Source organism: Halichoeres trimaculatus, unplaced genomic scaffold, assembly GCF_033239565.1.
Source record: "Halichoeres trimaculatus isolate MK-OKI-2021-1 unplaced genomic scaffold, fHalTri1.1 fHalTri1_scaffold_8, whole genome shotgun sequence".
In the NCBI taxonomy this organism is placed as follows: Eukaryota; Metazoa; Chordata; class Actinopteri; order Labriformes; family Labridae; genus Halichoeres; species Halichoeres trimaculatus.
In genome coordinates this window covers 8,600,886-8,628,502 of record NW_027437186.1, presented here as the reverse complement: position 1 = coordinate 8,628,502, position 27,617 = coordinate 8,600,886, and the positions used below count along the sequence as shown (strand labels likewise).

The 27,617-nt window shown below is 41.7% G+C and overlaps 3 protein-coding genes across 3 annotated transcripts in view; 2 read left to right on the top strand and 1 right to left on the bottom strand.

Moving 5' to 3' along the window:
- The first annotated feature begins 501 nt into the window (after nt 1-501).
- LOC141795246 (G-protein coupled receptor 4-like) lies at nt 502-2,815 on the top strand. Its single transcript, XM_074676061.1, has 3 exons — nt 502-672; nt 2,024-2,196; nt 2,290-2,815. The coding sequence occupies exons 1-3, from the start codon at nt 502-504 to the stop codon at nt 2,813-2,815; spliced, it is 870 nt and encodes a 289-aa protein (XP_074532162.1).
- LOC141795325 (high-affinity choline transporter 1-like) lies at nt 638-16,267 on the bottom strand. Its single transcript, XM_074676161.1, has 9 exons — nt 16,084-16,267; nt 14,949-15,062; nt 13,584-13,739; nt 12,548-12,696; nt 11,994-12,137; nt 11,307-11,460; nt 8,804-9,021; nt 7,218-7,801; nt 638-831 (listed from the first exon to the last, which is right to left on the bottom strand). The coding sequence occupies exons 1-8, from the start codon at nt 16,265-16,267 to the stop codon at nt 7,244-7,246; spliced, it is 1,677 nt and encodes a 558-aa protein (XP_074532262.1). The 3' UTR covers nt 638-831; nt 7,218-7,243.
- Nucleotides 16,268-22,754: 6,487 nt separating this feature from the next.
- The window catches only part of calhm3 (calcium homeostasis modulator 3), a 9,613-nt gene continuing 4,750 nt past the window's right edge, over nt 22,755-27,617 (top strand). Inside the window, exon 1 of the mRNA XM_074676350.1 lies at nt 22,755-22,836. The gene's annotated coding sequence lies outside the window, so the exon portion shown is untranslated. The remainder of the gene's footprint in view (nt 22,837-27,617) is intronic.

The window sequence follows — 27,617 nt, the reverse complement described above, 5'->3', positions numbered from 1 at the left end:
GCCCTCCATGGCACGAGTTTGACATCCCTGTTCTCGAGAATGAGCATTTAGCAACATGTATAAAAAAAAGTTATTGCTGATGCTTTCCTTATCTTATGAAATTTGAAGTTGTGATGCAATCTCTACCTTCTCTCAGTGGGCACATGATCAGGACAAACTTTTTCTCACTTCCTTAGAAGAGAAGTATAAGTCATCAGTTACCATCATATCTGCAGATAGTTTGGATACAGAGAAACATCAGACACTGGTGCAGAGACTTCATTCAGGTAAGGTTCAGAAACTTCTATATTCAGTATTTAAAGGAGTCAATATTAACCCACATGAAAACTGATGTAAAAGTTATCAGATATTGTTTATGATGGTGATGAATTTTCTTCTATTTTCTTCTTTTGTGTGTTATAGTGACAGAGTTTTGACTGTAAAAAACAACACAGATATTAGAACAAATAGTCTTTCTTATTCTTGATCTCTTGTTCTTAATTTCAGGCTACTCTCTGAAGAATGGAAGATGACAGGAACACCACCTTCACCTATGAAAACTATGACAAGAAAAACTCCACTGAGGACCAGTATAACATGAAAGTTGAATTTATAATGCATGTTACAACATGCACAATCATCTCTATTGGCCTTCCACTGACACTCGTCACCATCTTTGCTCTTTACTCTCTGGTGAGTATGTTCTGACCTTATTGATTTACTGTCTATGTCATGCTTCTGTTCAACTGCAGATCTGTCTGTAGAAGATCTGGATCTGGATCGGGGTTCTTGCTTCGATGTTTACTCAAACTTGAGTTGAGCTTGTGCACTTGTTGAATACTTGTTCTTCAGCTGCTGAGAAAGAAAAAGAAAGATAGAAGTAAAACAAGTCAATTTATTTATTTGCTTTGATCGAATAATGATAAAGAAACTTAAACTTTGGGACAACAGAAATTGACACCTGAAGATTTGATTAACTCAGATTTTTTCTTGAAATGTACCTTTAATAGTATGGTTTAATTGATATTAAATGTCTCGATTGCTGCTATGTAGATTCCATTCGGAAAGACGAAAAACTCCTCATGTAACTGCTACTGTAAACCCCAAAGTTCAAATTACTCCATTGGATTTAACTATGAAAATTAAAAATTTGTTAGTAAGTTCAATTTACTCAAATGTCTGAGTTTTCAGTGTTGAAACTGATGATTTCTGAGTATATTTAACTTTTGTTAATGTTTAAGTAAGAACAACTTAAAATCATTAGTTTCTGTGACTGTGTTTTGTAACTGTGAGTGAGGAGGGGACACAGTCAATATGAGACCCTGCTGTACTTCTAGACATGCAGCAGTGGTACAGGTTGTCTGTGCTCCACATGACATGGACTGTTTGTCTGTGCGTCACAGCATACTTGTGGCATCAGCATATGTTAGAAGAACCTTTACAAATTTAAGTTGGACCCACACATCGCAAATAAGTAATATTAATGCCAAAACTTTATGCTCACACAACATATTTACAATTAGTTGGTTCAACAAATTTGGGTCTTGCTAAATGAAAGGATTTTAATTTGGTTGAAACAACATAGTCAAGATTAATTGAATTTACTTGGTTACTTTTGATGGAATATAGGTGGCATGATCAATGATTTATTTAACAGATAAGCATCAGGTTTATTTGATTGAAGACATTAAGAAGAATTATTTTCTATCATTATTGTAGCTACTTAAGATGTTGAGTTAAATTAACTTATTTCATTACTTATTTTTTTAGGGTTACTGGTTTTAAAAGTATTTTTTAAGTAAATTCAGCTTATCCAGGTTAACAGTGTAGTTTCTTTGATTTGGACCAGAATGACTCCCTTATTTGTGAATGATATGCAGATTTAAAAGCTGTTGTTAGTCTTAATGTTATTCTTAAAACATACCAGTGTGTCACAAATGTTTCTTGAACAAGAAAATCAGAGTTTCATGAAAAACACATACATGGCTGATTCTGCAATACATGTTCACACCTGCTTCTTTACTTTTTACAAATTTTCCTGCAGGTACGAAAGGATCACGTTGCTCCGATCTACGTCATCAACCTTCTCATCACAGACCTCTTTCAGCTCTGCTGTTTGATTGTTCTTGAGTCAGGGTCCCTTGGTATTGTGCTACTTATCTACCACTGTCTTCTACCGACCAGTGTTGGCTTCATGGTGTGTGTCTCTCTGGAAAGGTAACTATCTGTCTAAAATCTGTGTGTTTCCTGCTCCAGTGTCAGTATTGTCCTGCTCTTCCTCACAGAAAGTTTGTTCCTCTTGTATTTCAGATACTTGGTCATCGCCCACCCACTGTGGTACAGATTCAGACGAACCATCAAGATCTCTGTGGCCGTCTGTGTCGTGGTCTGGGTGATACCCCCTGTCTTTTTCTTTGTTGTGCTTCCTTTGGTTGGTTCTTCAGTTGCACTGATCATCTTCTCCTTTTTCTTCATCATTCCTTTCCCACTGTTTATTTTCTTCCTGGTTGGGACCCTTAGAGCTCTCTCTGCCTCTGTCTCAGTCTCCTCTGATGAAAAACGCCGAATTGTTGGAATTCTGGTTCTGGTTCTGCTTATTTACACATTTCTGTTCCTGCCAGCCATCATTTTTTTCCTGTCAGCGGCAAGGGTGGCTCAATCAAAAGATCTCGGCGTCCTGTCGTTTATGTTTGTTAAGCTGAGTCCTCTTGCAGATCTATCTCTGTATATTTTCATCAGAAAAGACATTGTTGGCAAGTTTCTGTCTGCTGTGTGTTGTTGTAAAATGGAGAGCAATGGTAACGATGAACCAGCAGTGAATGTTGATGACATTTAGACAGAAAGCTTCATGGAGGCAGAGAGAAAGAAAAAAATATATTGTACATCAGCTCAGATATAACCACAGAAGTCATACGCCCAGGTGTTATCAGCTGACAGGCTGATGTTTCCAACTACATCAACCAATCACAGCTCTTTCTAACAATATGATGGTGTATTTAACACGTCTTCATTCTCGCTAATCCCTGCCACACCTTTGCTACCCACACTCCACTGCTGCCGGTTAAACACCACCACCTTCACCTCAGCCTCCTCCTATCAAGTCTACATGTATGTGTTTACTATGTGTGGGGGATTTTGCAATGCACACCCGAAAATGCCAAAGGAGGCTGCTTGTTTAACCAAGAGGGCTGAGTCTATAATTTAAAACAGTAAATACTAAATGTATTAATGAACCAAATTGAATTTACATCTTCATTATCTAAATTCACAATTCCATTAATAATGATTTCTTTTTATTATTTGCAAAATATTTTAACATATTTTCAGATATTTTACTTTGAATATCTAGTGGTTAATAAGTCTATCAGCCCTCAGTGGAATTTCTGTCACTTTCTAAAAAAAATACAAATGTTTTTAAGAATGAAAACTTTTGTTGTTCATAAGAAATAAGTTCATAAAAATAAGACATCAACATGAGGCTCAACATGTGAAAAGATGAAAAGGAATTAAACAGAATGTGTTCATCCCTTTATGACCATCCACATTTCCATGTATTTCATAAAGCTTTTTTACAGGGAGGCATCCTAGCTTTTAGAATTCAATAAAGACTTTTTTCTTCCTCAGTAATTTGTTTTTAATAATATATGGTTTATGTTATGACTTATCTTAAAAAAGTGACATCATACATCATTGCATCTCTAATTAAAGCCATTGTAGAGCTGGTTGCTGAGGGTTTATCTTGATTATCATTTATACACTTTGTCTTCCTGTGATAGTGATACGTCAGTGATATTTGTTGTTATTAATGTTTTATAAAACACTCTGTAGTGTATTTTTTGATAAAAGCTTTAGGCTATAATTGATGGTTATGATCTGTATATTCATTTCATCATTTCATTTCAATATAAATATGCAACATTTACAGTGGATACCAAATGTTACACAGAAATTCTGTCCAAGCACAGATATGATCTCAGTACTGTCATCATTTCTTAAGAAAGGGCAGCTGCTCATTTCCTGCACTGAAAACATCTTTTTACGCACTTTTACAGATAACAGTGCATGACAAGGAACGTGATCAGAGTCAAAGTCTTTGGTAACACTCTACTTTAGAGGATCGCAAATTTCATCGCACTTAGGTAATAATTAGAAAAAGTTTTTTACTCATTTCTTTAAAATTACCCCTGAAATTTCATGAGAATTTCATAAGCATTTAGTGAAAATTAGCACGTAACTTCTGGCCATAGAGCTATAGCAGCCTGTACTCCAATTCAACATTGCAGCTGAGGATAAAGTCTCCACGAGGCAGATCAGTAGTTTACACAAATGCCAAAAGGAAATAAGAACAGAAAGCAATTCTAAAGTATTTGGGTTTGGATGACCATAAAGCTGGAAAGCTGGTCCAGTATGTGGCATAGCTTTCAAAGTTTATCAAACAGTCATGTAAAAAGTTATTTTATTTTATTTTTTTGAACTTATGGATTTGAAAATAAGGGACATTTTCTGGCTTCATTGCAAGCCATCCCACTTTGGTATAAAGGGGTTAAATACCCAAGTTTACCGGCCAAAATGGGAGACTTGACAGCTATGGTTTATTTCCGCTGCTGGCAACCTCCCAACAACCGCCACCCAGGCTGCTGCAGGTGGAAATTCTTGTTAGTTAACCCCTTGATGCCTGTTGTCATGAATTTGTGACATACCCTGTAAGGTCTTAATGCAGCTGAGCTGACCTTTGTATTCCACTGATGCCTGTTGATACATATTCTACACATACCAAGGGTCGTATCAAATGCACTAAGTCATCATATGTTGGTAAGAACTTTTTTTTACAATTGTAAATTAAATCAGTCAGTAAGGGGTAAAGTTTGAAGAGGCAGAGGATTTTTTCATTATTATTATTTTTATTATAACTTAACAGTAAATTTATGAGAGAATTTTACTTTGGAAGGACGGCTGGAAAGAGTGGTGCTGTAGTTTCCTGGCTCAAACAGGAGACTTGACTGCCATGGCTCAGAGAGAGAACAGAGAGACGTGCAAACCAAAATGACGAAGTTTGTAACATTTGTTTCAGGACATGTAAAAGTGTTTTGCACTCAGATAACCACTTCTGAGTCAGGTTCAGCATTTAGTACATTGCTCTTCCATTCGGGTAGTGTCATTTAATGAAATTTATTTCAAGAAATGTTAATTTGTTTTGCAAGATGTAAATATGATTTTTCCAAATGTTTTTTATTCATAGAAGTGCTCTATAAAACATAAATTTGTATTTTCACGTGTAGTGTTTTGCAAACTGTACATTTGTTTTTTCATTTGTAAAATTTTTTTGCAAAATGTAGATTTGTTTTGCAAGATGTAAATTTTTTATGCAATTTTTTTTCTCTAGTTAAAGTGTTTTGCATAATGGATTTTTTTTTCATTTTTAAAAGTGTTCCAAACATTTTTTTTGTAATTATTATTTTGGTTTGCACCACTCAGCCACTGTAAGTCCCCCTATAAAAACTTCTAGGTCAAAATGACAAAACCTTTTTTTGACTTTGTTTTTGACTGGTGTTTTTGTCCCTGGGATAGTGTCTTGATCAGACAGAGTAGATGATGACACTGCAAGACTGAAATCCAAGCAGATGTTGATGTCTTACTTTTTGAAGAAGGAGAAAAGTCTATAGGCAATAAAAATACCTTTAAGAAAAAAAAAAAAAAAAAAGATAGTGTTTTAGTTTGAGACACTTAAATACTTTTCTTTACCAAAGTTACAGTAATTTTTCCACTAATTTCAAGCAACTCTGGCTCATTTTTGAATTTCAATGTCTTAAGAGTTGCAATTTTCTGGACTTGTCAGGTGAATGTGGCTCAACTTTACTCTAATAAAATATTTTCTGAACAAAGCTTAAGGTAAATACTTGCTCAGAATTTATGTCATTTCAATAGCATCAAATACACAACGAAAAATGAAATAATTTTTCGTTGTGTATTTAATGCTATTAAAATGACATAAATTTTAGCAAAAGAATGCTTAAAGGCCAGATCAAACAGAGGAAAAGGCAACAGATACAAGCGAACACTTTTGATGAACAATATGTCCATCATATTATTTATGATAGTTCATTTTAACAGTTTAATTTCCTGATTTTTTTTTTATTTGATGTCACATACTGTATGTTGTTGATATCTGAAATGCAATTTTTTGAGTAAGCTTATGAGTGTGATGTGTGTGATGTGTGTGATGTGTGATGAGTGTCTGAGTGTCAGCAAACAGGTTTTAACACTTTGCAGGTCATCTGTTCTTTCTGCCCAAAGCAATGATGAGTTTTCTTGATGATGGGTTCATCCCTTTATTCAGGGGATTCTGTAAGTCAACAAAACAAAACATAGAAACAGTGTCTCAAGGTAAGATTGTTGAGGATTCATTCTGAGTGGATTCATTTAGAGTGAGCTGTAGAGCAGCCTGCAGAGGTCCAGGGGCCTGCAGGAGCCAACCTTTGACCCTTTGACAAGTATAGCCTAGCTGTGTACTTGAGATGACTCTTCATTTCACCAGGATTGAAAGATTTAGTGCCTACACCTGTCTTGACCAAGGTGTCTTGCCCGGCAACTACATGTTACAGAAAAACAAGCTACAGACACAGAGTCTGTTTACCATAAATGGTTAGTTGCATGCGTTCAAAGATGCTCCAGCAGTATAAAGGGAGCTAGGACATCAGGTTTAGAGAAGAGAGGAGAGGAGGGTTTTTTGTCTGTGTGCCATCGTTGTGTCAACTTCAAATAAAGATGTTGGACTGAAGCTGCCATTGGATCTCCTCTTCTTCATTGAACTCCGTCTCTTCTTCATGCCAGTATTAGGGAAGTGGCCCACAAATTTATAACGCAGTCAGATCAAGGAGACCCTGAGTGAACCTCACTCTAGGAAAGACACGTCAAGATTTGCAACCTTTTTCACAAAAAAGGAAAACAAATAATGACTGATAAAGACAGAGGATACACCATCCATCTACCCATGCTTCATTTCTGTATTGATTCATTAGTACAGTGTCTATTGTAGGTACAGTTTTGTAAACTCATGCCTGCTCACGACAACAACAGAGGAGCTGTCATCTATAATACATCATTCACTTCTAGTTCATTACTTTTTAATTCTAAACATCCCAGTAAAGTTATTCTCTGAGCTCTTTTAAATAATTTAATCAAGTTTATTTGTGCATCATATTATTCATTTGTTGTTCTTAGAGGCAACATTTTCTTACCGTGATATCACACGATGCCATTATTTTCAACATGTCGAATCCAGCATTGGATCTAGGACTCCACCAGTCTCATGTTGCGTTTGTGATTTGTAGCTCCCACTTCTGTCGGCTTCATTTGTTGGTGCTGGTTTTTGCATTGGGTGCTGAACTTTTACCAGAAACACGTCCCATTTCTCAGGTAGAAGTCCTTTGTTGAAGAGCAGAGAGGCCAGGTAGGAGACCAGCAATATGGTTCCAAAAGCAACCAGCATGCAGATAGTCCTGATAGGGGCGTACTGAACGTAAACTCCATCTTCAAGGGTGCATCCTGGGAAATGGATGACAGGCGGTAGCCCTATCAAGGGTTCTCCACACAAAAGTCTCACAAAGAAACCAAGAAAGAATCCTGCGGACGCACCGTAGCCATTGGAGATGTGGAAGAAGAGCACACAGACCAGCTGTGGGAACATCATAATGTAAGCAATTTCTCCACCCAGGACCCAGAAAGCCATGACACCAGTGTGCAGGAAGGTGAGCGATGTACCAGCCAGGCCAAAAAACACCACAGAGATGCGAATCACCCACCGGATCTCGTTCTCGGAAGCCTAATAAAAAGAAAACAGTGAAAATAACAAGGTTTTGGTAGCTCTCCCTGCCCCCTCTGCTTCATGCTTGTGTAATTATGACAGTGCATGTTCAACTTAACATAACACTGGGACATGTAATGTGCTCCAAGCACAATAGGGGGCACTATACACTCACACACCTTTGTCTGGTATCACAGCTCTTTACTGCAACAGCTGAGTCCTTTTTCAACCTGTTAGTCACACATTCAATCATTTTTTTCATGAGACCAATGCTTTAGTTACTACTGTCATGATAAAGTGTCTATATTCAAATGAGTCAGAAATCCAAATTTAAATGAGGAAGACTTAGCTCTTTTTTAACTTTGCTGCTTGTATTTAAATGTTAAAGTTGGTACTGTTCAGTTTTTAAAAATGTTTGCAGGTGTTTATTGCTCTGTTACTCTGTCTGTGGATCTGCTGGAGGTCTGGTACTTTGATCTGAGCGTCAGAGACAAGGGGCAACATCATAAATAGGCTTCATAAAAATGAAGCCTATGCTGAAGTGCTAAAAGTTGCTGTTCATTGAGAATCCACCTGATCCACCAACGTCATAGTGCATGGGGCTGCGACCGCGGATTGGGTTCATTTCATGATTTCAGGAACAGACGGGTGACGTTGCGGAGGCTATGTCCATGTTTTATACAGTCTATGATCAGAGAATTTACATGTTCATCAAAGGCTCTGATAGTCAGATGTGAATCAGGACACTCAGCAGGAAAATTAGAAAGTGTGTGTGTGTGTGTGTGTGTGTGTGTGTGTGTGTGGGGGGGGGTTGTTCACAACTCTTGGGGCCTCAGAAGTATTCAAAAGGAGTCCCCGGAGAACACGCTGTGCCACTTGATGAACATTACTTCAACTTGGGGACATGTAACACCTGTCAACACATCTCTGTGATCTAACAGAGACCAGAACATCTTGAATGACATCACATTTAATCAGCTCAATAACTGATCACTGATTCCATCTCTTCTCCATGTTTACCTTGGTCCTCAGGATCTTTTTGTAGATATTTGAGGAGAAGATGGAGGCTGCAGACAGCAGGGCAGAGTCAGTTGATGACATCACAGCGGCAGCCACGGCTCCGATGCCGACGACAGAGATGTAAGAGGGCGTTAGGTGCTGAAGGGAGAGTGGTAGAATCAGACCTGTCTGACCTCGCTCGAACGGAGATGGTGAACCGTACGTGGTCAGGTTCCAGTCTGAGAGACAGCAGAGAGATAGGAATTTTTTTTTTTTTTTTTTGCTTTGTTATTGGGTACTGAGTGTAGATCAAATGAAAAAGAAAATCAAAACAAAACAAAACAAAACAAAACAAGGACTTAATCGGTTGCAGAATCGAACTGCAATATAACAGAAACCTCCAAACAGTGCACACTGCTCTTCTCCTAATAACACTATCCTCTCATGTGTCACTGGCCACTTTGTCCTCCAACAGTTTTTGTTCTAAATTTGACTATTTTCCTTTTATTTCACAGAAGTCATTTTTATTGTGACAGCTCTTTTAACCATGAGTGAGAAGGACACAATGTGGATATGAGACCCTGCTGTACAGGGGGCAGAGCATGTTTGTGCCCCAGAGGGTGGACCAGCTGGGTTCCATGGTGTGGACACTGTACCTTGTAATTTTTACAGTGTTTTTGTGTTAACAGATGAAATGTGGTAATGGTCTGTCCTATGTTAGCCAATTTTTAATGACAGTGTAATAAAGATTACACAGCCAGTCCATGCAATGCTGCACAGCTGGCCTATTCCCCAAATGCAATACCTTAATGTACAGCAGAGTCTTTTATCCTCTGTGTGCCGTCCTCACTCACGGTTTTAAAACACCATCACAAAAAAAGTGTATGCTGTAAAATAATGGTATTTTTCTGCAGAACTCTTTGCAAAGTCACTTTATTGAAGGTGTTTGACTGTAATAATTTAGGAAAACTCTGTTAAACTATGGTTTATCTCTCTAAAATTACATATTAATACATGTGTTTGGACTGAATATGTGTTATTTTACAGTATGATGAACATTTATAAACCATGAAATACTATGTTTTAATTCATTTTGACTGTTAAATCTAGTCCTGTATTCATGTTATTTCATGCATTTCTGTGTTATAGTGTTTGATTATAGTATTTTTTTTTTTTACAGTGTATGTTTTTTAACAGTGTATGTGCCCTCTGGCAAACTTCAGATGGGCCTGGACATGTTCTGGTTTAGGCAGGGGTGGCATGCCTGGCTCTGCAGGATTTGAGTCCCTCTGGGCGTAGTGTGTTACTGATGGTAGCCTGTGCTACTTTGGTCCCAGCTCTCTGCAGGTCATTCATCAGGTCTCTCTGTGTAGTTCTGGGATTTTTGCTCACTGTTCTCGTGATCATTTTGACCCCATGCGATGAGATCTTGCATGGCGCCCCAGATGGAGGGAGATTATTAATGGTCTTGTATTGCTAGCCACCGCCCTGTTGGTTGTGGCTGCCTGCTGCAGCAGCTCTGTTTTCTTTGTCCGTTTCTTGTCATTTTTTTCGTTTCTTTTTCGCCATCTTTGTATTTTGAGTAGTTCATTACTTTTTATGGTTCATTTGTTGGCCATGGACACCAAACTTTTTGTGGCTTCAGTGATATTTTCACTATTTCTGCTCCTGTTTGTCTGGAGCTCCTACATGTAACTATGGCTGCTTTGTTTACATGTGAAATCAGCTGTTAGCAGCCTGTAGCATATAAATGCTAACTGGTGCAAGGTCTGATGTTTCCCACAAGGTGAGAAGAAGGAAGTGAGGACGCAGGCTGGTTCTCAGATATGAGCTAAGAAGTGATGACATCAACCTGTCCTTCCATCTATCGTTATTGGGAGCGTAAGATCTATCTCCAATAAGATGGATGAGCTAGCTGTGCTAACCGAGCAACAGAGGGAATACCAGAGGGCAGAGTAGCATTATGCTATTCACAGACATGGCTAACAGAGCTAACTCCAGACACCAACGCCACATTGGAAGAGCTTCACCTGCTGTGAGCAGACAGGATCCAGGAGACAGAGACTGAACAGACTGCTGAAGAAGCTCAGTCCTGGACCCTGTGGAGGTGGAGACTGGCTGAACTGGACAATGATGGACAAGCTGTCATCATCTATTTTCTTATTGCACTTTCTATACACTTTCTGACTTTTGTTTTCTTGATTGCTGCTATGACTCCTCCTGAATTTCCCCTCTGGGATAAATAAACTATTTTCTATTCTATTCTATATTATTCTATTCTATTCTATTCCATTCTATTCTATTCCATTCTATTCTATTCTATTCTGTGTCTTCCATTTTCTTCCAGATGCTCACACCAGCCTGCTCGCCTATTGTAGATTCACTCTTCCCAGCCTGGTGCAGGTCTACAATTTTCTTCTTCTTTTTTGCCCTAGTGAATGCATGTGCGCGCGCGTGTGTGTGTGTGTGTGTGTGTGTGTGTGTGTGTGTGTGTGTGTGTGTGTGTATTGATAACTTTGCTTACTTGTTGATGCAGCCACTGCCCCAATGAGCACAGGAGGAATTCCAAAAGTGGGTATTAGAAATGCAGCAGCGTAACATCGCAGCTTAGCTGTTGCTGAGGAGGAGGCGGAGAGCGTCCTCTGGTGAAAGTCCTGGAATCCAAGGTCTCCAACACTCTACAAAACAACAGATGATAACACCTTGATAGAGGTTCAGAAAGGCAACAGACTTATTGAGCTTAAAATGATAAGCCGTCACACTTAACGTTAACTGAAACCATGTGAAGTATTGGCTTTAAGAAAACAAAAGTAAAAATGTTTTTAAATGTTAAGTGAATATCTATGTTAAGTTTGACTCATTAAAAACGTTTTAAGATGATGAATAGTAACAGCTTCTTGTTAGCATACAAACCAATGTTAGCTGCACATTTTCTCCATTGAAGTTGACTTAGATGCATAAATAAAGGAAAGCTTAAGATTTATAAATAATGTCTCTATCTCACACATCTCATGGTCACAAACATTGGAACCAACTGCACAACTTGTGTGTTGTACTATTATTATACTGTGGGATCTGTCCTCAGGGAGTCACTGCTGTGCTCTCCACCTGTGTCCACTCCATGGACTCTACTCATGTGCTTCTGGTGTGACTGGTTGAGTGTAGCTGTCTCCTTTGGTTTCAAAGCAGCAGCAGCTTCTCGCGTCCTTACCAGTAACAGAAAGATGTCGATCCACTTCCAGGCTCTGTCTGCGGTCAGAGTGCCAACCCAGGGGGCCTGGTAGGTGTGGTTAAAAGATGTGGTGGTAATATCGACTGAGGTGGGACTCAGTAGGAGGAAAGGGATGCAGAGCCACTGAGGAGATTGAGAGCGCAATAAGTCACACAGAGAGAAAATGTCTCATACTACATGCCACTTTACATGGTTTGCATCTTGGTTTACAGCTTGGTTTGCTATTGTTACATAAAAAAAACTCGGATGTGTTTCTAGTTTGTTTACAGTATTCTAGCATCTACAAAGTAAGCACAGCTGAGACCTGTGGGAATATCGTAGTTCTACACCAAAGGTACTTGGTTTATTCCAGAAAAAAAGATGTTTTGGCAACTCTCAATGTTGATGTTGGTGTAATTTGTTGTGGCCTTTTTTCTTTACATTGTGGTATTTTTGGTGTGTTAAGTCTTGGCAGTCACTGTGGATACTGATTTTATAGGAATATGGTCGTTGCTATAAATTTAAACTGTCCTAGATGTAGAGAAACAAATTACCGAGGTGATGAAAATCAGACTGAGCTGAATGATGTCTGTGTAGGCAACCGAGTAGAGACCTCCCAGCAGTGTGTAGATGATGGCCACAGCAGCAGAGATCCAGATGCACACAGCGTAGGACAAATCCAGGATGACACTCATGGTTACACCTGTGAAACACACATACAAACATGCTGTAGCCAAGATATCCCTTTTGTATGCATCCTACTTGAGTTATTTTTACTGTTGATTATTATAATGTTTGCGAGCAAGCTTTTTTTTCTTTTTTTTTTTTTTTTTTTTTTTTAAAAAGCCTAGTATTTATTATACACCCCGAAAACACTCCAAAACAGAGTCAGGTAAGGTCAAAGAGTCACAAGTCAATCTACGTCCTCATATGTCCATACAGTTCCTTCATAAAGGTTATGATGGTATCATACATTTAAGTGGAGTGCAAGCAAGCTTTAATATAAACAACTAATGTGTATTGACCACTGACTGCAAGATGCGTCGGTGTGTTGGTTGGTCAAAATTTCAATAAATTGCAGATGGGCTGCAGGTACTTTTGAGTACATTAGACAGCAGCAGTGATCCAACTTCAGATTGATATATGATGATTACATACATATTATATACATATACATACTTGAGGTTATGAAAGGTTATTATGCAAATAAATAAATTTTAAAAAATAAATAAATAAATAAATGAAAATGAGCCATGTCTCTAGTAGGTCCAGAAAAGGGTCTTTTTTTAGGTATTACAAAACAAACAAAAATGTCTGAGAATTCCCGAGAGGTAAACACTTTTCTTGCGTAAGTCTTTTTTCAAGAAATTTTAATTTAATTTGTTTTCTCAACCCATTTGGGGATATTTTTTTGCCTTTTTAAAAGCAATTCAGGCAAAAAAAAAATCTTGTTATATTTTGAAACAACACATTTTTCTTAAAAAATAAAAATAAATATGAATATATGAATATATAAAATACATACGCTGCTAATTAACTACAGACTGTACCTGAAGTCCATGTAATGATGTAATCTGATAAAAATCTCACCCAAGCTTATCAGTGTCGACGTCACCCAGATAACCTCTGACATCAGAGGCCCCACAGACAGGAGCCCACTCAGCCCATTTCCATACTTGATCTGGAAAGGGTCCATCATGGTCACATATTTCTTGTCTCTCATTGGCTCAGCAAAGAAAAGTCCACCTGGGAAAAAAATTGGAAAATCAATGGTGGGAGAAAGTTAAAAGGTAGCGCCTGGTGTGAAGAATAAAACCAGATATGGTTGATACTTTGAGGAAACTGAATGCACTTTGGTTATAAATAAATACAATCTTTGGTAATGACTTCAGCTTTAAATTTTACGATGTTAAAAAGTCTTCAAGTTTAGACGACATACAGTTGAGGATACTTGATTTTTACTGAAATTATGTCAAAGACAATTGTTCCTCAGAATCTGATTCAAACGTAACCTTAGAGAGGCCCTGTCATGATTTACATACAGTGTATTTTGAGACCACTGTAGGGTCTTCAAGTCTTGTGGGGAAACTGAAGGGAGCAGTTTTTGCAGCTTGTTGCAGTTTGAGGCGAAGCGGAGCTGGCAAATTTTTCTCCTAATTTTTCATTCAACAAACATCAAAGCAGAGGAGGTGGGACATCATTTTAAGAACAAATCAGAGCAAAAGGTGGAAAAGAAACTAAAGACTGCACGCTGGTGCAGTGATCAGCCCACTGTGAGACATTTTCCAGTTTGAACGAACCACCTGGGGACACAGGCCTGTCTGTGATGATCTTTCTGTGGATTCCTGACTTTCTGACACTCCTTCTTTCTCCAAAAACATGTTTGTCAGTTTAAGTGGTGAATTGCTCCCCGGTGTATGTGTCTGCTTTGTTACATTAACCCTGCGATTATCAGTCATGTAGCCTGAGGAGAAACAAAAAAAGCCAGGACTGCCTGTGGCGTCTGTGTGACAACAGTAAGGAGTGTGGGAATCTCAGAAGAACAGGCTGAGCAAAAGGAACAGGTTCTCACTCTTTGACAAGTTTAATAGAACTCAAGAAAAAAGAAGCTGTGCAGAAGTGCAAAAATATACTGAACTGAAACCAAACAAGCCCAGAGCCGTTTTGTACACACACATATATATATATATATATATACACACACACACACAGAGTGAATCTACAACCTGCCTTTAACCTGCTAGGCTACTTGCATATCCTTAGGGGGACAGGTTTCGCTTTAAAAGCTGCTTATGTGGAACCTGACACTGGTTATGGCATAACAAATATTTACTTCACAGTTAAATGTTGTACCTTTTTGCCAAGCACTTCAGACTGTATGCTGTTGAAAACATTTGATAATGAAGTTGAAAATTGCAGCATGTTAATCAGCAAGTCAAAAAAAACAAACCTTACCAAGAATGAAAGCCAGTGTGGCTGCCAGCGGCATCACAGCCCAGATCAGTCCCAACTTTGGATCGTACACTGTCTCAGCCGTTCCAATGATGAACGTCCCGCCAACCCAGGTAGCTGCATGGTGCCAACGAGTAAATAAAATGTTACAACCACAGAGGAAAATAGAGTGATTTGTTAGAAAGACGTGAGTCTTGACAAAACATCCTTAAATGATCCTGAAATAAAGTCACAGTAAAATTGTTGAAAGAACTAAAATATTGTTAAGGGCACTTTGAAAAACACTTCTCTTATCCTCAAATGATTTGTTGGCCCAAAGTAGTTGGTGCCACCCTCTGCATTTTCATTCACAGGGCTCAACTTCTAGGCTCCATAAAACTATTTCCCTGTCTATGACTTTGCAGTTGTTTTTTGCATCCTTTGTGGATAAAGAGATATGTCCTCTTTTGAAACAAAGAACAAAGAATCAACCCAGCTTTGCTTTATGGTGGTTGAAAATCTTTTCTATGAAAAATACAAAACTTGTCAATTGCATTACTTCACGTTGCATAAGGGTCTCCAAACTGGTTCAGGGACAGCCTCCAAACAGGAGGTCTCTAGCTCTTCCCCTGACAAGCCTCCAGAAAGCTAGCCAATCAGAGGTAAGGGGTTTTGTGTGCATGTATGTGTGTGTGTGTAGGTGGGGGGCCTGAAAGAGACAACTTCTAAAACAAAGCTTGTTAGACAGAGGCTGAAATAAGAGTTTCTTAAAACACCAGAGTGAGAAAAATGGGTATGTTTTTCTGCCTGTTCATCACAGGCACCAGAGGGACAGTATAAAGCCTAAAAAAGCACAGTTTAACTCTGAGAGATAACTCATATATATATATATTCTAGTTGTCTTGAATTATTTTTTTTAGCGTATTCAATCTTCAATAGGTGATTTGAGGACATATCACACCCATCTTAATCTACTTTGAAATGTCTGCCCCAGGGTGCAGTTCAAAGTAGATCCTAATCACATGCTCTCATGCAAACAAAAATTGAAATGTAAACACAACAGCGAGGTATACTATATACATTTAACCCAAATCTACTCCACATTATGAAAGACTGTGTTTTCAAACCATCCTGTCAAAGTGCTCATCAACAAGCTCACCTGTTGTGGTGAAGATGCCGACCACCAAGCTGATCTTTCTGTCTCCCAGCAGGGCCATGTCTGCATGGTTTGCCTGTGTCCTTTTTTTGTCCCGCTTGGATTTGATAGAAGCCCAGATACCGATCCCCAGCACCAGCAGGTAGAAGATGAGGGTGGCCACCAGTCCTGGGACGTTAAGAGCCATGACAGATGATATACTGCCCCAAGAGCAGTGGGAGAGTGAGTGAGCACTCACAGCGCTGTGAGCAGGCAGATAAGGAGTGTCTTCAGCACACCTCAAGTCACTTGCTGTCTGTCTTTGAGGATAATGACAGCAGGGTGTGGCTGTTAGTTGAAGTGTTCACATTTACCTACAAAACATATCAAATGCAAAAAGTGTTAACTGTTGCCTCAACACAACCACAACTTAAACTTGTATAGGCTTTAAAAAGAACGATTATATAGATTTAAAAAACAAGAAAACAAATAAAAGTCTTTCTGGTAAATTACTAAATGTGATGATTATTTTAATTTCACTCATTTATTTTTACTTAACTCAGATATACCTTTGTTTTTTAACACCAGGTGCAAAGGCAATTTCTGCTTGTAAGCTCATCTTTAAAGGTCCCATATTCTGCTCCTTTTCTGCAGTTTAATATGGATCATTGATGTCTCATGAAATGGTAGTAACATGTTTTGGTCCAAAAAGCCAATAAATCAAGCACAGCAGCATTGTTTCCAGGCTCTCATAGCCCCTCTGTTCAGAACACTCTGATTTAGTGGGTGTGACCTTCATATGTAAATGAGACACCGCTGTTACCGTCTTGCTCTTCCGCGTCACTGAGAGTGGCACCACGAGCTCCGAGTGCACAATGTTTAGAAAACAGCAAAGCTCGTTTACCGTAACAGGCCAAAACAACAGGCGAACCGCAGCCAAAGTTAGCATCCTGAAGCTAACACAGAGACAGGGGGGACACTGAGGAAAAGCTCTTCCATCTGCTCCACAGCACACAGCATTTAAAATACTCACATTTCCAGGGTCTGAGGTTTGTTGCTGGATGGTTGGTATTGCGCCTGGATTCAGGACCAGTCTATTTGCTAGCCCTCTGTTGCACTGTCCAAAGTTGGAAAAGCAGTCTGCTGTGAAGTGACTAGCACAAACATGCACAATGAGTGTAGCTGGTACATTTCCCTCATAAATAAACTCTAGCCACTCAGTCTTGTCTTCTTCCGAGATGGGAAGCTTGTGCATGGAACTATGTGGCTGTTTACAGCCAAAAACAGAGAAGTGATGGCTCTTCAACTTCAGCATTCTCCTCCCCGCTGCTGGGGAGATTTCTCTCCAGCAGCGGGGAGGGGAGTTAGCGGGAGGGGGTGACTTGCAGACTTGTTCCTGATTGGTCAAAAAAGGGAATCGCTGACGTCCAAAATCCAAACAGCTAGTTTTAGGTCAGAATTTTACATTCACAAGCACTACTAACCAACGACTAAGGGTAAATCGGTGTCAAATAATAACTAATTAATCATCAACAGAAGAATGCCAGCATTCCACCGGAGTGAAAGTATACCTTTCACAAAAACATTTAAATTTACAATATGTGAGTTTAAATTTAAGTCGGGGCACCACCCAGTTTTGGAGAAAACAGGGAAACTTCAGAAAGGTTTACTGAAAGAATTTTGTGACTGAATAATTCATAGAATAATCAATTATCAAGCCTCGATATCAAAAGGCCGCTACAACAGTTGTGAGTTCTTTTGGACTGGTGTACAGAGGCTGTTAATTTCAACCACACAAAGACAGAAAGCAATTTCTTTATATGTGAAAAGTTTATTTACTAACTAAAAGAAGAAATGTGTGCATGAATAAATGAACAGGTGAAAGATATGAAAGAATAAATGCATAGATGAATGGAAAGTGATACTAACTGTAATAAACTGAATAAAGGACATAAACTACCCGCCTAATCTAACCCACCCAAATCTCTGGGGTATTGACCATGATATACCAGTAAATGCAAGATTGCCTTACACAAGTTTGGAGGCCCAAGGAGGAGAGCTGCGGCGACAGATATGGCAGAGTCCCGCTGTAGACGTCCGTTGAGGGGTGATGGAGAGGCTGGAGGCCTGCTGCAGGTCAGCTGAGTGTCATGAAGGTGATGTTCGATGAGTTGGGTCCCTAGCGTTGATTCTCACAGCTGCAGTGGCGGCTGGAACAGCGGCGATGATGCCGGGCATCGGGTCGAAACTTTGGCAGAGTTCCAAAGTTGAATCACCGCATGGGGTAGCCGTGATCAGCGCTCGTCTCCTGGCGTCAGAGCGTGAGGGAATCCCTGTTGATCAGCTGTTTGGATGACTGGAAACAGTCGGGCTGAGGTGACTTGCGCCTCAGCCTGCAGAGTCAGGAGCCGGTGATGAGCTCAGAGCTGGAAGGTGCAGTGCAGGCTGTGAAGACGTGCTGAGAGGCTGCAGGTAGACACGCATGAGGAGCGCAGATTAGACAGGAGCCAAGAGCAGAGAGCAGAGAAAAGAGAAGAGCAGTCATCCACACCCTGGTGTGGAGTTTTATCCCACCAAGTCAGTGAGGTCACTTTAGGGTGACACCCCTTCACATCTCATTCTTGTGGATCAACTTATCCCAGAGACCACTAACTAACTATAACTTTGTACTGTCAAGAGATTCCCACATGTAAAAGTCAAAATCACATTTCTTGGGATTTAAGCTTCACATCAAGACTAAACATGACAGGTTTTTCTCATTAAGAACCCAGTATAATAAAAATCAAGATATTACCATGGGATATGTTTCCAAATGGCAGTGTTCACACACACATTATCAATGATTTTCATTACACAGTACATGTTTACAAAGGTGAAGATAAACATGTAAGATTCAGTGTAAAAACATCATTTCTGTGGCGTCCTTAGTCTTCTATCTGAGTTCAGGCTCCATTCATTCAGACACACGGGGAGAGGAAATAGATCTCCTCCTGCATTCCTTCTCTCTTGTTCTCACAGAGAAAGGTCAAGGGTCACAAGATGCTAGATGGAAGCTTGGAGGGACACCAGCCTCTCCCAAGAAAAGGATGTCTGTAGAGTTTAACATGTCTGTCTGGTGTCAACCAAAAGTCTTCGAATCTACAGCGATGTCTCAATGTTTTGTGGTTTTGAGAACATCAGAGGAAGGGATGAGGCAAACTTGGGGAGGAAACCACTTCAGCAGAGACCTGATGTTTGTTTAACTTGCTTTTAATTACCTCTCCTTCCTTAAGGGGGGGTTTAGCTGACCAGGTCAAAGCCTGACCTTTGTTACAAAAGAATGTCTCCAGTTTTCATCTAAATAAAGCCAAACACCACAGTTGGGCAGAGAAATCCCACTTGCTACCGGGGGTACAAGAATAAGCAGGGCAAATAAAAACAAGAAAAGCCCTGTGGCATTAACAGTATTACCTGATTAAACAGCCTTTCCCTTCCTCCCAGCCCCCGCTGTTTTGAGACAGTTACAGCAAAATGACTAAAGTTTATTATGCAGCATTGTAAGCCTCATAGACTCTTTGTTAAATTCATTAAATAGTTTCTTATTTAACTGCAATCCCTTTATTCTAAATATTGAATTAAGTTTTAAAGATCTGTCCTGCTCTCTTGTTTCCTCTTTTACTGTCACTCATCTCATGTCCTGTCATTTTGGGAGAAAAAAAGCCAGCCCTAACACTTAAAGTCAGAATGATCCACCACCATATAAAAGTCCTACATAAGTCAGTGACCCAGTTTGGTTAGTGATTATTAGTTACACAATCACACATATGGACTGATAGTAGCTTTGGGTAGCAGCCTCCATCGTCAGTGAATGAACATAATGTGGATGGGTGAATGTGACGTCCTGTAAAAGCACACATTGTCCAAAAGACAAGAGAAAGAGCTTCATAAACACGATCCATTCATGATTTACCTCAGCTGAACTACTGCCATAGAAAAACAAATGCAGCGATGATGAAGAGATACGGCTGTTTGGCAGGTTTGTCCTGCTTCTGCCACAGTTATTTCAGTTCCTCCTTCTTAGCAACATTTCACATGCCTTAGCTATGACCTTTCACCTGTTGTTGATTTTGCCTTCTCAAAAGACTCCCGCAGACTTCTTTTCTTTTCCTATCCTCTCAGGGCCCACTCACCGGGCCTACTTTTGACTGGTAAAAGAGCTGGCCATTGTGTTTTGGGCCAAATTCCCCAAAACCCCAAAACAAAGGTTTTAGCCCTCAGGCTTGATTTGAGAAGTGTTTTTGTCACCCCAGATAGGATGGGCTTTGACAGGGAACACATATTTCATGAAATTTCAGCCAAAAGCAGTAAAAAGTAAAATTTGGCCCAAAACCTGAGGCCTTTTTTTCCGAGCCATTTTTCGTAGAAAGAGAGGCCTGTTTTGAGCCTTCCACCAAATGGACTGTAACTCCACAAAACCTTGCCCCAGGGCTCAGAAACTTCAAGGGTGCGTCTGTGAGGTCCCTAGGAGCATCCCCAGTGGGTTGTCTCAAGACCAGGTTTCAGGTCCAGTTTTCAGAAGAAAGGCCTTTTTTTGGCAATTTTTTTTTGGCAAAAATAGGCCAGTTTTTTAGCCTTTAACCAAATGAGCTGTAACTTCACAAAAGGTAGCCTGAGGTCTCAAAAATGTCAAGGGAACGCCCATGTGGCCCCTGTGAGCATCCCTAGTGGGTTTTTTCCTCAGAAAAAAAGCCTTTCTTCCAGGCCATTTTTCAGGGGAAAATACTTATGTTTTTAGCCTTTTACCTAATAGGTTGTCACTCAACAAAAGGTACCCTGAGGGCTCCTAAACTTCTAGAGAACGCTATACCCAGTTAGTTTGTTCAAAACTGGGTTTAGGGTCCAACTTTGAAAAGAAGGCCTATTTACCCTGCCATTTTTCAAAAAAAAATATAGGCCTAATTTTAGTCTTTTACCAAATAGGTTATAACTCCATAAAATCTAGCTTGATGGCTCTCAAAACTTCTAGGAGCAACCCTAGTTCATGTTTTGGGTCCAAATTTCAGAAAAAAGGCAAATTTTTTAGGGTACTTTGGGGGAAAAAATAGTCCTGTTTAAGCCTGTCACTGTATGGGCCATAAGTCCAGAAATGTTGCTGCAGGGATCCAAAACTTCTAGGGCGCGTTGTTGCCAGTCAGTTTTCTCAAACCTAGGTTTCACAACCAACTCTCTGAAAAAAAGGATTTTTTCCTGCAATTTTTCATAGAAATATAGGCCTGTTTTTAACCTTTTACTAAATATGTGTTCACTCCACAAAATGTAGCATTAGGGCTTGGAAACCTCTAGGGTGCATCCGAGAGATCCCTAGTGCTGCATTTCCACCAAGCAGACTGGTTAGGTACGTCTCGGTACGGCGCGCATTTTTGCGGCATTTCCACTGACTTATCGCGGGACAGGACCCCAAAAACCCAGATGAGCCGGCCCACTTTTTTGGGACCCTTCCGTATGGGTGCCAGACTGAACCGATCCGCTCTCGGAAGGTGGAGCAACACACTGCAGACGGTTGATTGGTCAAAAGAATTGTCACTTACCCCGACAGCGGCTGCATTTCTCCTGGTGGCACACAGACTTCTCTGAAACGAAGCTTGATTGCACTTTGTAACAGAGAGTTACATGAAAATCACAGAGAGGACGAAACGCTGCATGTCTTCCATCTGTGCTCTTTGTTTACTGTGTCGTGTTTTTCTTCTTTGTTGGATTTAAAAGCGGGGTAAGCTGCTACGGCGTCACTCTATTGTTTAACAGCTGCGGCATTCAGCATCCGGCTTACACGCCACCCACCACGAGAGGGCACAGTTTGCTGTGGAAACACAAACAGGATCAGGCTTAACTGTATCAAACCGTCGCAGAATTAACTGGACTTCTGGGGGGGGGGGGGGGCTTATTACAATGGTAGGGGAAACACTGATATTGATGATGTGCATTTTCTGTGTGCATTAGATTAAAAAAATTACACTGGAATCAAATGTTTCCATGCATTAATTAATTATGGACTTCCATCTATCCTCTCAGGTTGTGTTGGCTCTTTTTTTTTTCTTTAGCCTGTCCATCTCCTGACCCCATGGTTAAAAACTCCAGAGCAGCACAGCAGCTCTGAGCCTCAGACTCTCCATCTCTTAGGATGAGAGAGCATAATGAAACAGATAAACCTTCTAATGTTAGATGTTGTGGACATGTTGAATCGTTGAGCTGAACTGTATTCTATGAGCATGTGTCCCCCTCTCCTGGCCATTTAGCAACCTTACTGTAAACTAACAAACAGAAGACCAGCATGGACAAGACTGACTGATGCAATGGGTCATCTTGTGTCTTCAGAAACTAACTGCAGTGAATAAAGTGTGTGTGTGTGTGTGTGTGTGTGTGTGTGTGTGTGTGTGTGTGTGTGTGTGTGTGTGTCTGTGTGTGTGTCTGAACTGTCTGATTGTCTAATTGTAGTAAGAACTGTTGGTGATGTATGATAATTGAGAATGTTATGTTGCCTTAAAGAGGAAATCAATAGAGATCAGGAAACGGGGAAAGGCTAGCATCAACAGGGATGAAGGAGCCTTCTAGCTCTCGCACACCTGGGACACACTTCTCCAGAGGCTGTCAGGCAACGGGGGGCGTAGTTGGCGGGACAGACCACGTGATCAATCTGTCCCGCCAGCTACTACAGGAAACAGCTGACCAGAAGACACCACACAGCTGTCTGGATGACAGCTTCTGAAGAAGACGGCAGGTTGCACGTCGAAACATGTCAAGGTAAAAAAAAAAAACCAACCTTTTTTGTCTTTAAAAAGAACACTAGAAGAGTTAAGAGTGCCTTAATGAGAGGCTAAATACAGGCATAATTTCCTATGAAAAAGTGCCTGCGCATTATCGCGATTTTCCGAAAATCGGACGCCGAACCCGGTTCTGAGAAAACCCACTGGGGACGCTCCTAGTGACCTGACGGACGCACCCTAGAAGTTTCAGAGCCCTCGGGCTACGTTTTGTGGAGTTTCGGCCAGTTTAATGAGAGGCTAAATACAGGCATAATTTCCTATGAAAAAGTGCCCGCCGAAATCGCGATTTTCCCGAAAAACGGACCCCGAACCCGGTTCTGAGAAAACCCACTGGGGACGCTCCTAGTGACCTGACGGACGCACCCGAGAAGTTTCAGAGCCCTCGGGCTACGTTTTGTGGAGTTACGGCCAGTTTAATGAGAGGCTAAATACAGGCATAATTTCCTATGAAAAAGTGCCCGCGCAAATCGCGATTTTCCGAAAATCGGACCCCGAACCCGGTTCTGAGAAAACCCACTGGGGACGCTCCTAGTGACCTGACCGTCGCACCCTAGAAGTTTCAGAGCCCTCGGGCTACGTTTTGTGGAGTTACGGCCAGTTTAATGAGAGGCTAAATACAGGCATAATTTCCTATGAAAAAGTGCCCGCGCAAAATCGCGATTTCCCGAAAATCGGACCCCGAACCCGGTTCTGAGAAAAACCCACTGGGGACGCTCCTAGTGACCTGACGGACGCACCCTAGAAGTTTCAGAGCCCTCGGGCTACGTTTTGTGGAGTTACGGCCAGTTTAATGAGAGGTTAAATACAGACATAATTTCCTATGAAAAAGTGCCCGCACAAAATCGCGATTTCCCGAAAATCGGACCCCGAACCCGGTTCTGAGAAAACCCACTGGGGACGCTCCTAGTGACCTGACGGACGCACCCTAGAAGTTTCAGAGCCCTCGGGCTACGTTTTGTGGAGTTACAGCCAGTTTAATGAGAGGCTAAATACAGGCATAATTTCCTATGAAAAAGTGCCCGCGCAAAATCGCGATTTCCCGAAAATCGGACCCCGAACCCGGTTTTGAGAAAACCCACTGGGGACGCTCCTAGTGACCTGACGGACGCACCCTAGAAGTTTCAGAGCCCTCGGGCTCGATTTTGTGGAGTTACGGCCAGTTTAATGAGAGGCTAAATACAGGCATAATTTCCTATGAAAAAGTGCCCGCGCAAAATCGCGATTTCCCGAAAATCGGACCCCGAACCCAGTTCTGAGAAAACCCACTGGGGACGCTCCTAGTGACCTGACGGACGCACCCGAGAAGTTTCAGAGCCCACGGGCTAGGTTTTGTGGAGTTACGGCCAGTTTATTGAGAGGCTAAATACAGGCATAATTTCCTATGAAAAAGTGCCCGCGCAAAATCGCGATTTCCCGAAAATCGGACCCCAAACCCGGTTCTGAGAAAACCCACTGGGGATGCTCCTAGTGACCTGACGGACGCACCCTAGAAGTTTCAGAGCCCTCGGGCTACGTTTTGTGGAGTTACGGCCAGATTAATGAGAGGCTAAATACAGGCATAATTTCCTATGAAAAAGTGTCCGCGCAAGAACGCGAGTTCCCGAAAATCAGACCCCGAACCCGGTTCTGAGAAAACCCACTGGGGAAGCTCCTAGTGACCTGACGGACGCACCCTAGAAGTTTCAGAGCCCTCGGGCTACGTTTTGTGGAGTTACGGCCAGTTTAATGAGAGGCTAAATACAGGCATAATTTCCTATGAAAAAGTGCCCGCTCAAAATTGCGATTTTCTGAAAATCGGACCCCGAACCCGGTTCTGAGAAAACCCACTGGGGACGCTCCTAGTGACCTGACGGACGCACCCTAGAAGTTTCAGAGCCCTCGGGCTTCATTTTGTGGAGTTACGGCCAGTTTAATGAGAGGCTAAATACAGGCATAATTTCCTATGAAAAAGTGCCCGCGCAAAATAGCAATTTCCCGAAAATCGGACCCTGAACCGGGTTCTGAGAAAACCCACTGGGGACACTCCTAGTGACCTGACGGACGCACCCTAGAAGTTTCAGAGCCCTCGGGTTATGTTTTGTGGAGTTACGGCCAGTTTAATGAGAGGCTAAATACAGGCATAATTTCCTATGAAAAAGTGCCTGCGCAAAATCGCGATTTTCCGAAAATCAGACCCCGAACCCGGTTCTGAGAAAACCCACTGGGGACGCTCCTAGTGACCTGACGGACGCACCCTAGAAGTTTCAGAGCCCTCGGGCTACATTTGGGGAGTTACAGCCAGTTTAATGAGAGGCTAAATACAGGCATAATTTCCTATGAAAAAGTGCCCGCACAAAATCGCGATTTCCCGAAAATCGGACCCCGAACCCGGTTCTGAGAAAACCCACTGGGGACGCTCCTAGTGACCTGACGGACGCACCCTAGAAGTTTCAGAGCCCTCGGGTTACATTTTGTGAAGTTAAGGCCAATTTAATGAGAGGCTAAATACAGGCATAATTTCCTATGAAAAAGTGCCTGCACAAAATCGCGATTTCCCGAAAATCGGACCCAGAACCCGGTTCTGAGAAAACCCACTGGGGACGCTCCTAGTGACCTGACGGACGCACCCTAGAAGTTTCAGAGCCCTCGGGCTACGTTTTGTGGAGTTACAGCCAGTTTAATGAGAGGCTAAATACAGGCCTAATTTCCTATGAAAAAGTGCCCACGCAAAATCGCGATTTCCCGAAAATCGGACCCCGAACCCGGTTCTGAGAAAACCCACTGGGGACGCTCCTAGTGACCTGACGGACGCACCCTAGAAGTTTCAGAGCCCTCGGGTTATGTTTTGTGGAGTTATGGCCAGTTTAATGAGAGGCTAAATACAGGCCTAATTTCCTATGAAAAAGTGCCCGCGCAAAATCGCGATTTCCCAAAAATCGGACCCCGAACCCGGTTCTGAGAAAACCCACTGGGGACGCTCCTAGTGACCTGACGGACGCACCCGAGAAGTTTCAGAGCCCTCGGGCTACGTTTTTTGGAGTTACGGCCAGTTTAATGAGAGGCTAAATACAGGCATAATTTCCTATGAAAAAGTGCCCACGCAAAATCGCGATTTTCCAAAAATCAGACCCCGAACTCGGTTCTGAGAAAACCCACTGGGGACGCTCCTAGTGACCTGACGGATGCACCCTAGAAGATTCAGAGCCCTCGGGCTACGTTTTGTGGAGTTACGGCCAGTTTAATGAGAGGCTAAATACAGGCATAATTTCCTATGAAAAAGTGCCTGCGCAAAATCGCAATTTCCCGAAAATCGGACCCCGAACCCGGTTCTGAGAAAACCCACTGGGGACGCTCCTAGTGACCTGACGGACGCACCCTAGAAGTTTCAGAGCCCTCGGGCTACGTTTTGTGGAGTTACAGCCAGTTTAATGAGAGGCTAAATACGGGCATAATTTCCTATGAAAAAGTGCCTGCACAAAATCGCGATTTTCCGAAAATCGGACTCCGAACCCGGTTCTGAGAAAACCCACTGGGGATGCTCCTAGTGACCTGACGGACGCACCCTAGAAGTTTCAGAGCCCTCGGGCTACGTTTTTTGGAGTTACGGCCAGTTTAATGAGAGGCTAAATACAGGCATAATTTCCTATGAAAAAGTGCCCGCGCAAAATCGCGATTTTCCGAAAATCGGACCCCGAACCCGGTTCTGAGAAAACCCACTGGGGACGCTCCTAGTGACCTGACGGACGCACCCTAGAAGTTTCAGAGCCCTTGGGCTACGTTTTGTGGAGTTACGGCCAGTTTAATGAGAGGCTAAATACAGGCATAATTTCCTATGAAAAAGTTCCCGCGCAAAATCGCGATTTTCCGAAAATCGGACCCCGAACCCGGTTCTGAGAAAACCCACTGGGGACGCTCCTAGTGACCTGACGGACGCACCCTAGAAGTTTCAGAGCCCTCGGGCTACATTTGGGGAGTCACAGCCAGTTTAATGAGAGGCTAAATACAGGCCTAATTTCCTATGAAAAAGGTGCCCGCGCAAAATCGCGATTTCCCGAAAATCGGACCCAGAACCCGGTTCTGAGAAAACCCACTGGGGACGCTCCTAGTGACCTGACGGACGCACCCGAGAAGTTTCAGAGCCCTCGGGCTACGTTTTGTGGAGTTACGGCCAGTTTAATGAGAGGCTAAATACAGGCATAATTTCCTATGAAAAAGTGCCCGCGCAAAATCGCAATTTCCCGAAAATCGGACCCTGAACCGGGTTCTGAGAAAACCCACTGGGGACACTCCTAGTGACCTGACGGACGCACCCTAGAAGTTTCAGAGCCCTCGGGTTATGTTTTGTGGAGTTACGGCCAGTTTAATGAGAGGCTAAATACAGGCATAATTTCCTATGAAAAAGTGCCTGCGCAAAATCGCGATTTTCCGAAAATCAGACCCCGAACCCGGTTCTGAGAAAACCCACTGGGGACGCTCCTAGTGACCTGACGGACGCACCCTAGAAGTTTCAGAGCCCTCGGGCTACATTTGGGGAGTTACAGCCAGTTTAATGAGAGGCTAAATACAGGCATAATTTCCTATGAAAAAGTGCCCGCACAAAATCGCGATTTCCCGAAAATCGGACCCCGAACCCGGTTCTGAGAAAACCCACTGGGGACGCTCCTAGTGACCTGACGGACGCACCCTAGAAGTTTCAGAGCCCTCGGGCTACGTTTTGTGAAGTTACGGCCAATTTAATGAGAGGCTAAATACAGGCATAATTTCCTATGAAAAAGTGCC

Bases quoted from the DNA above. Each gene is read 5' to 3' on its own strand.
- LOC141795246 (XM_074676061.1), top strand. From the start codon at position 502: ATGGAAGATGACAGGAACACCACCTTCACCTATGAAAACTATGACAAG. The intron at 673-2,023 runs GTGAGTATGTTC...ATTTTCCTGCAG, and splicing joins TCTTTGCTCTTTACTCTCTG to GTACGAAAGGATCACGTTGC. The intron at 2,197-2,289 runs GTAACTATCTGT...CTTGTATTTCAG, and splicing joins GTGTGTGTCTCTCTGGAAAG to ATACTTGGTCATCGCCCACC.
- LOC141795325 (XM_074676161.1), bottom strand. From the start codon at position 16,267: ATGGCTCTTAACGTCCCAGGACTGGTGGCCACCCTCATCTTCTACCTG. The intron at 12,697-13,583 runs GTGAGATTTTTA...TGTGTTTCACAG, and splicing joins GTCGACACTGATAAGCTTGG to GTGTAACCATGAGTGTCATC. The intron at 11,461-11,993 runs GTAAGGACGCGA...GTTGTTTTGTAG, and splicing joins TCGACATCTTTCTGTTACTG to AGTGTTGGAGACCTTGGATT.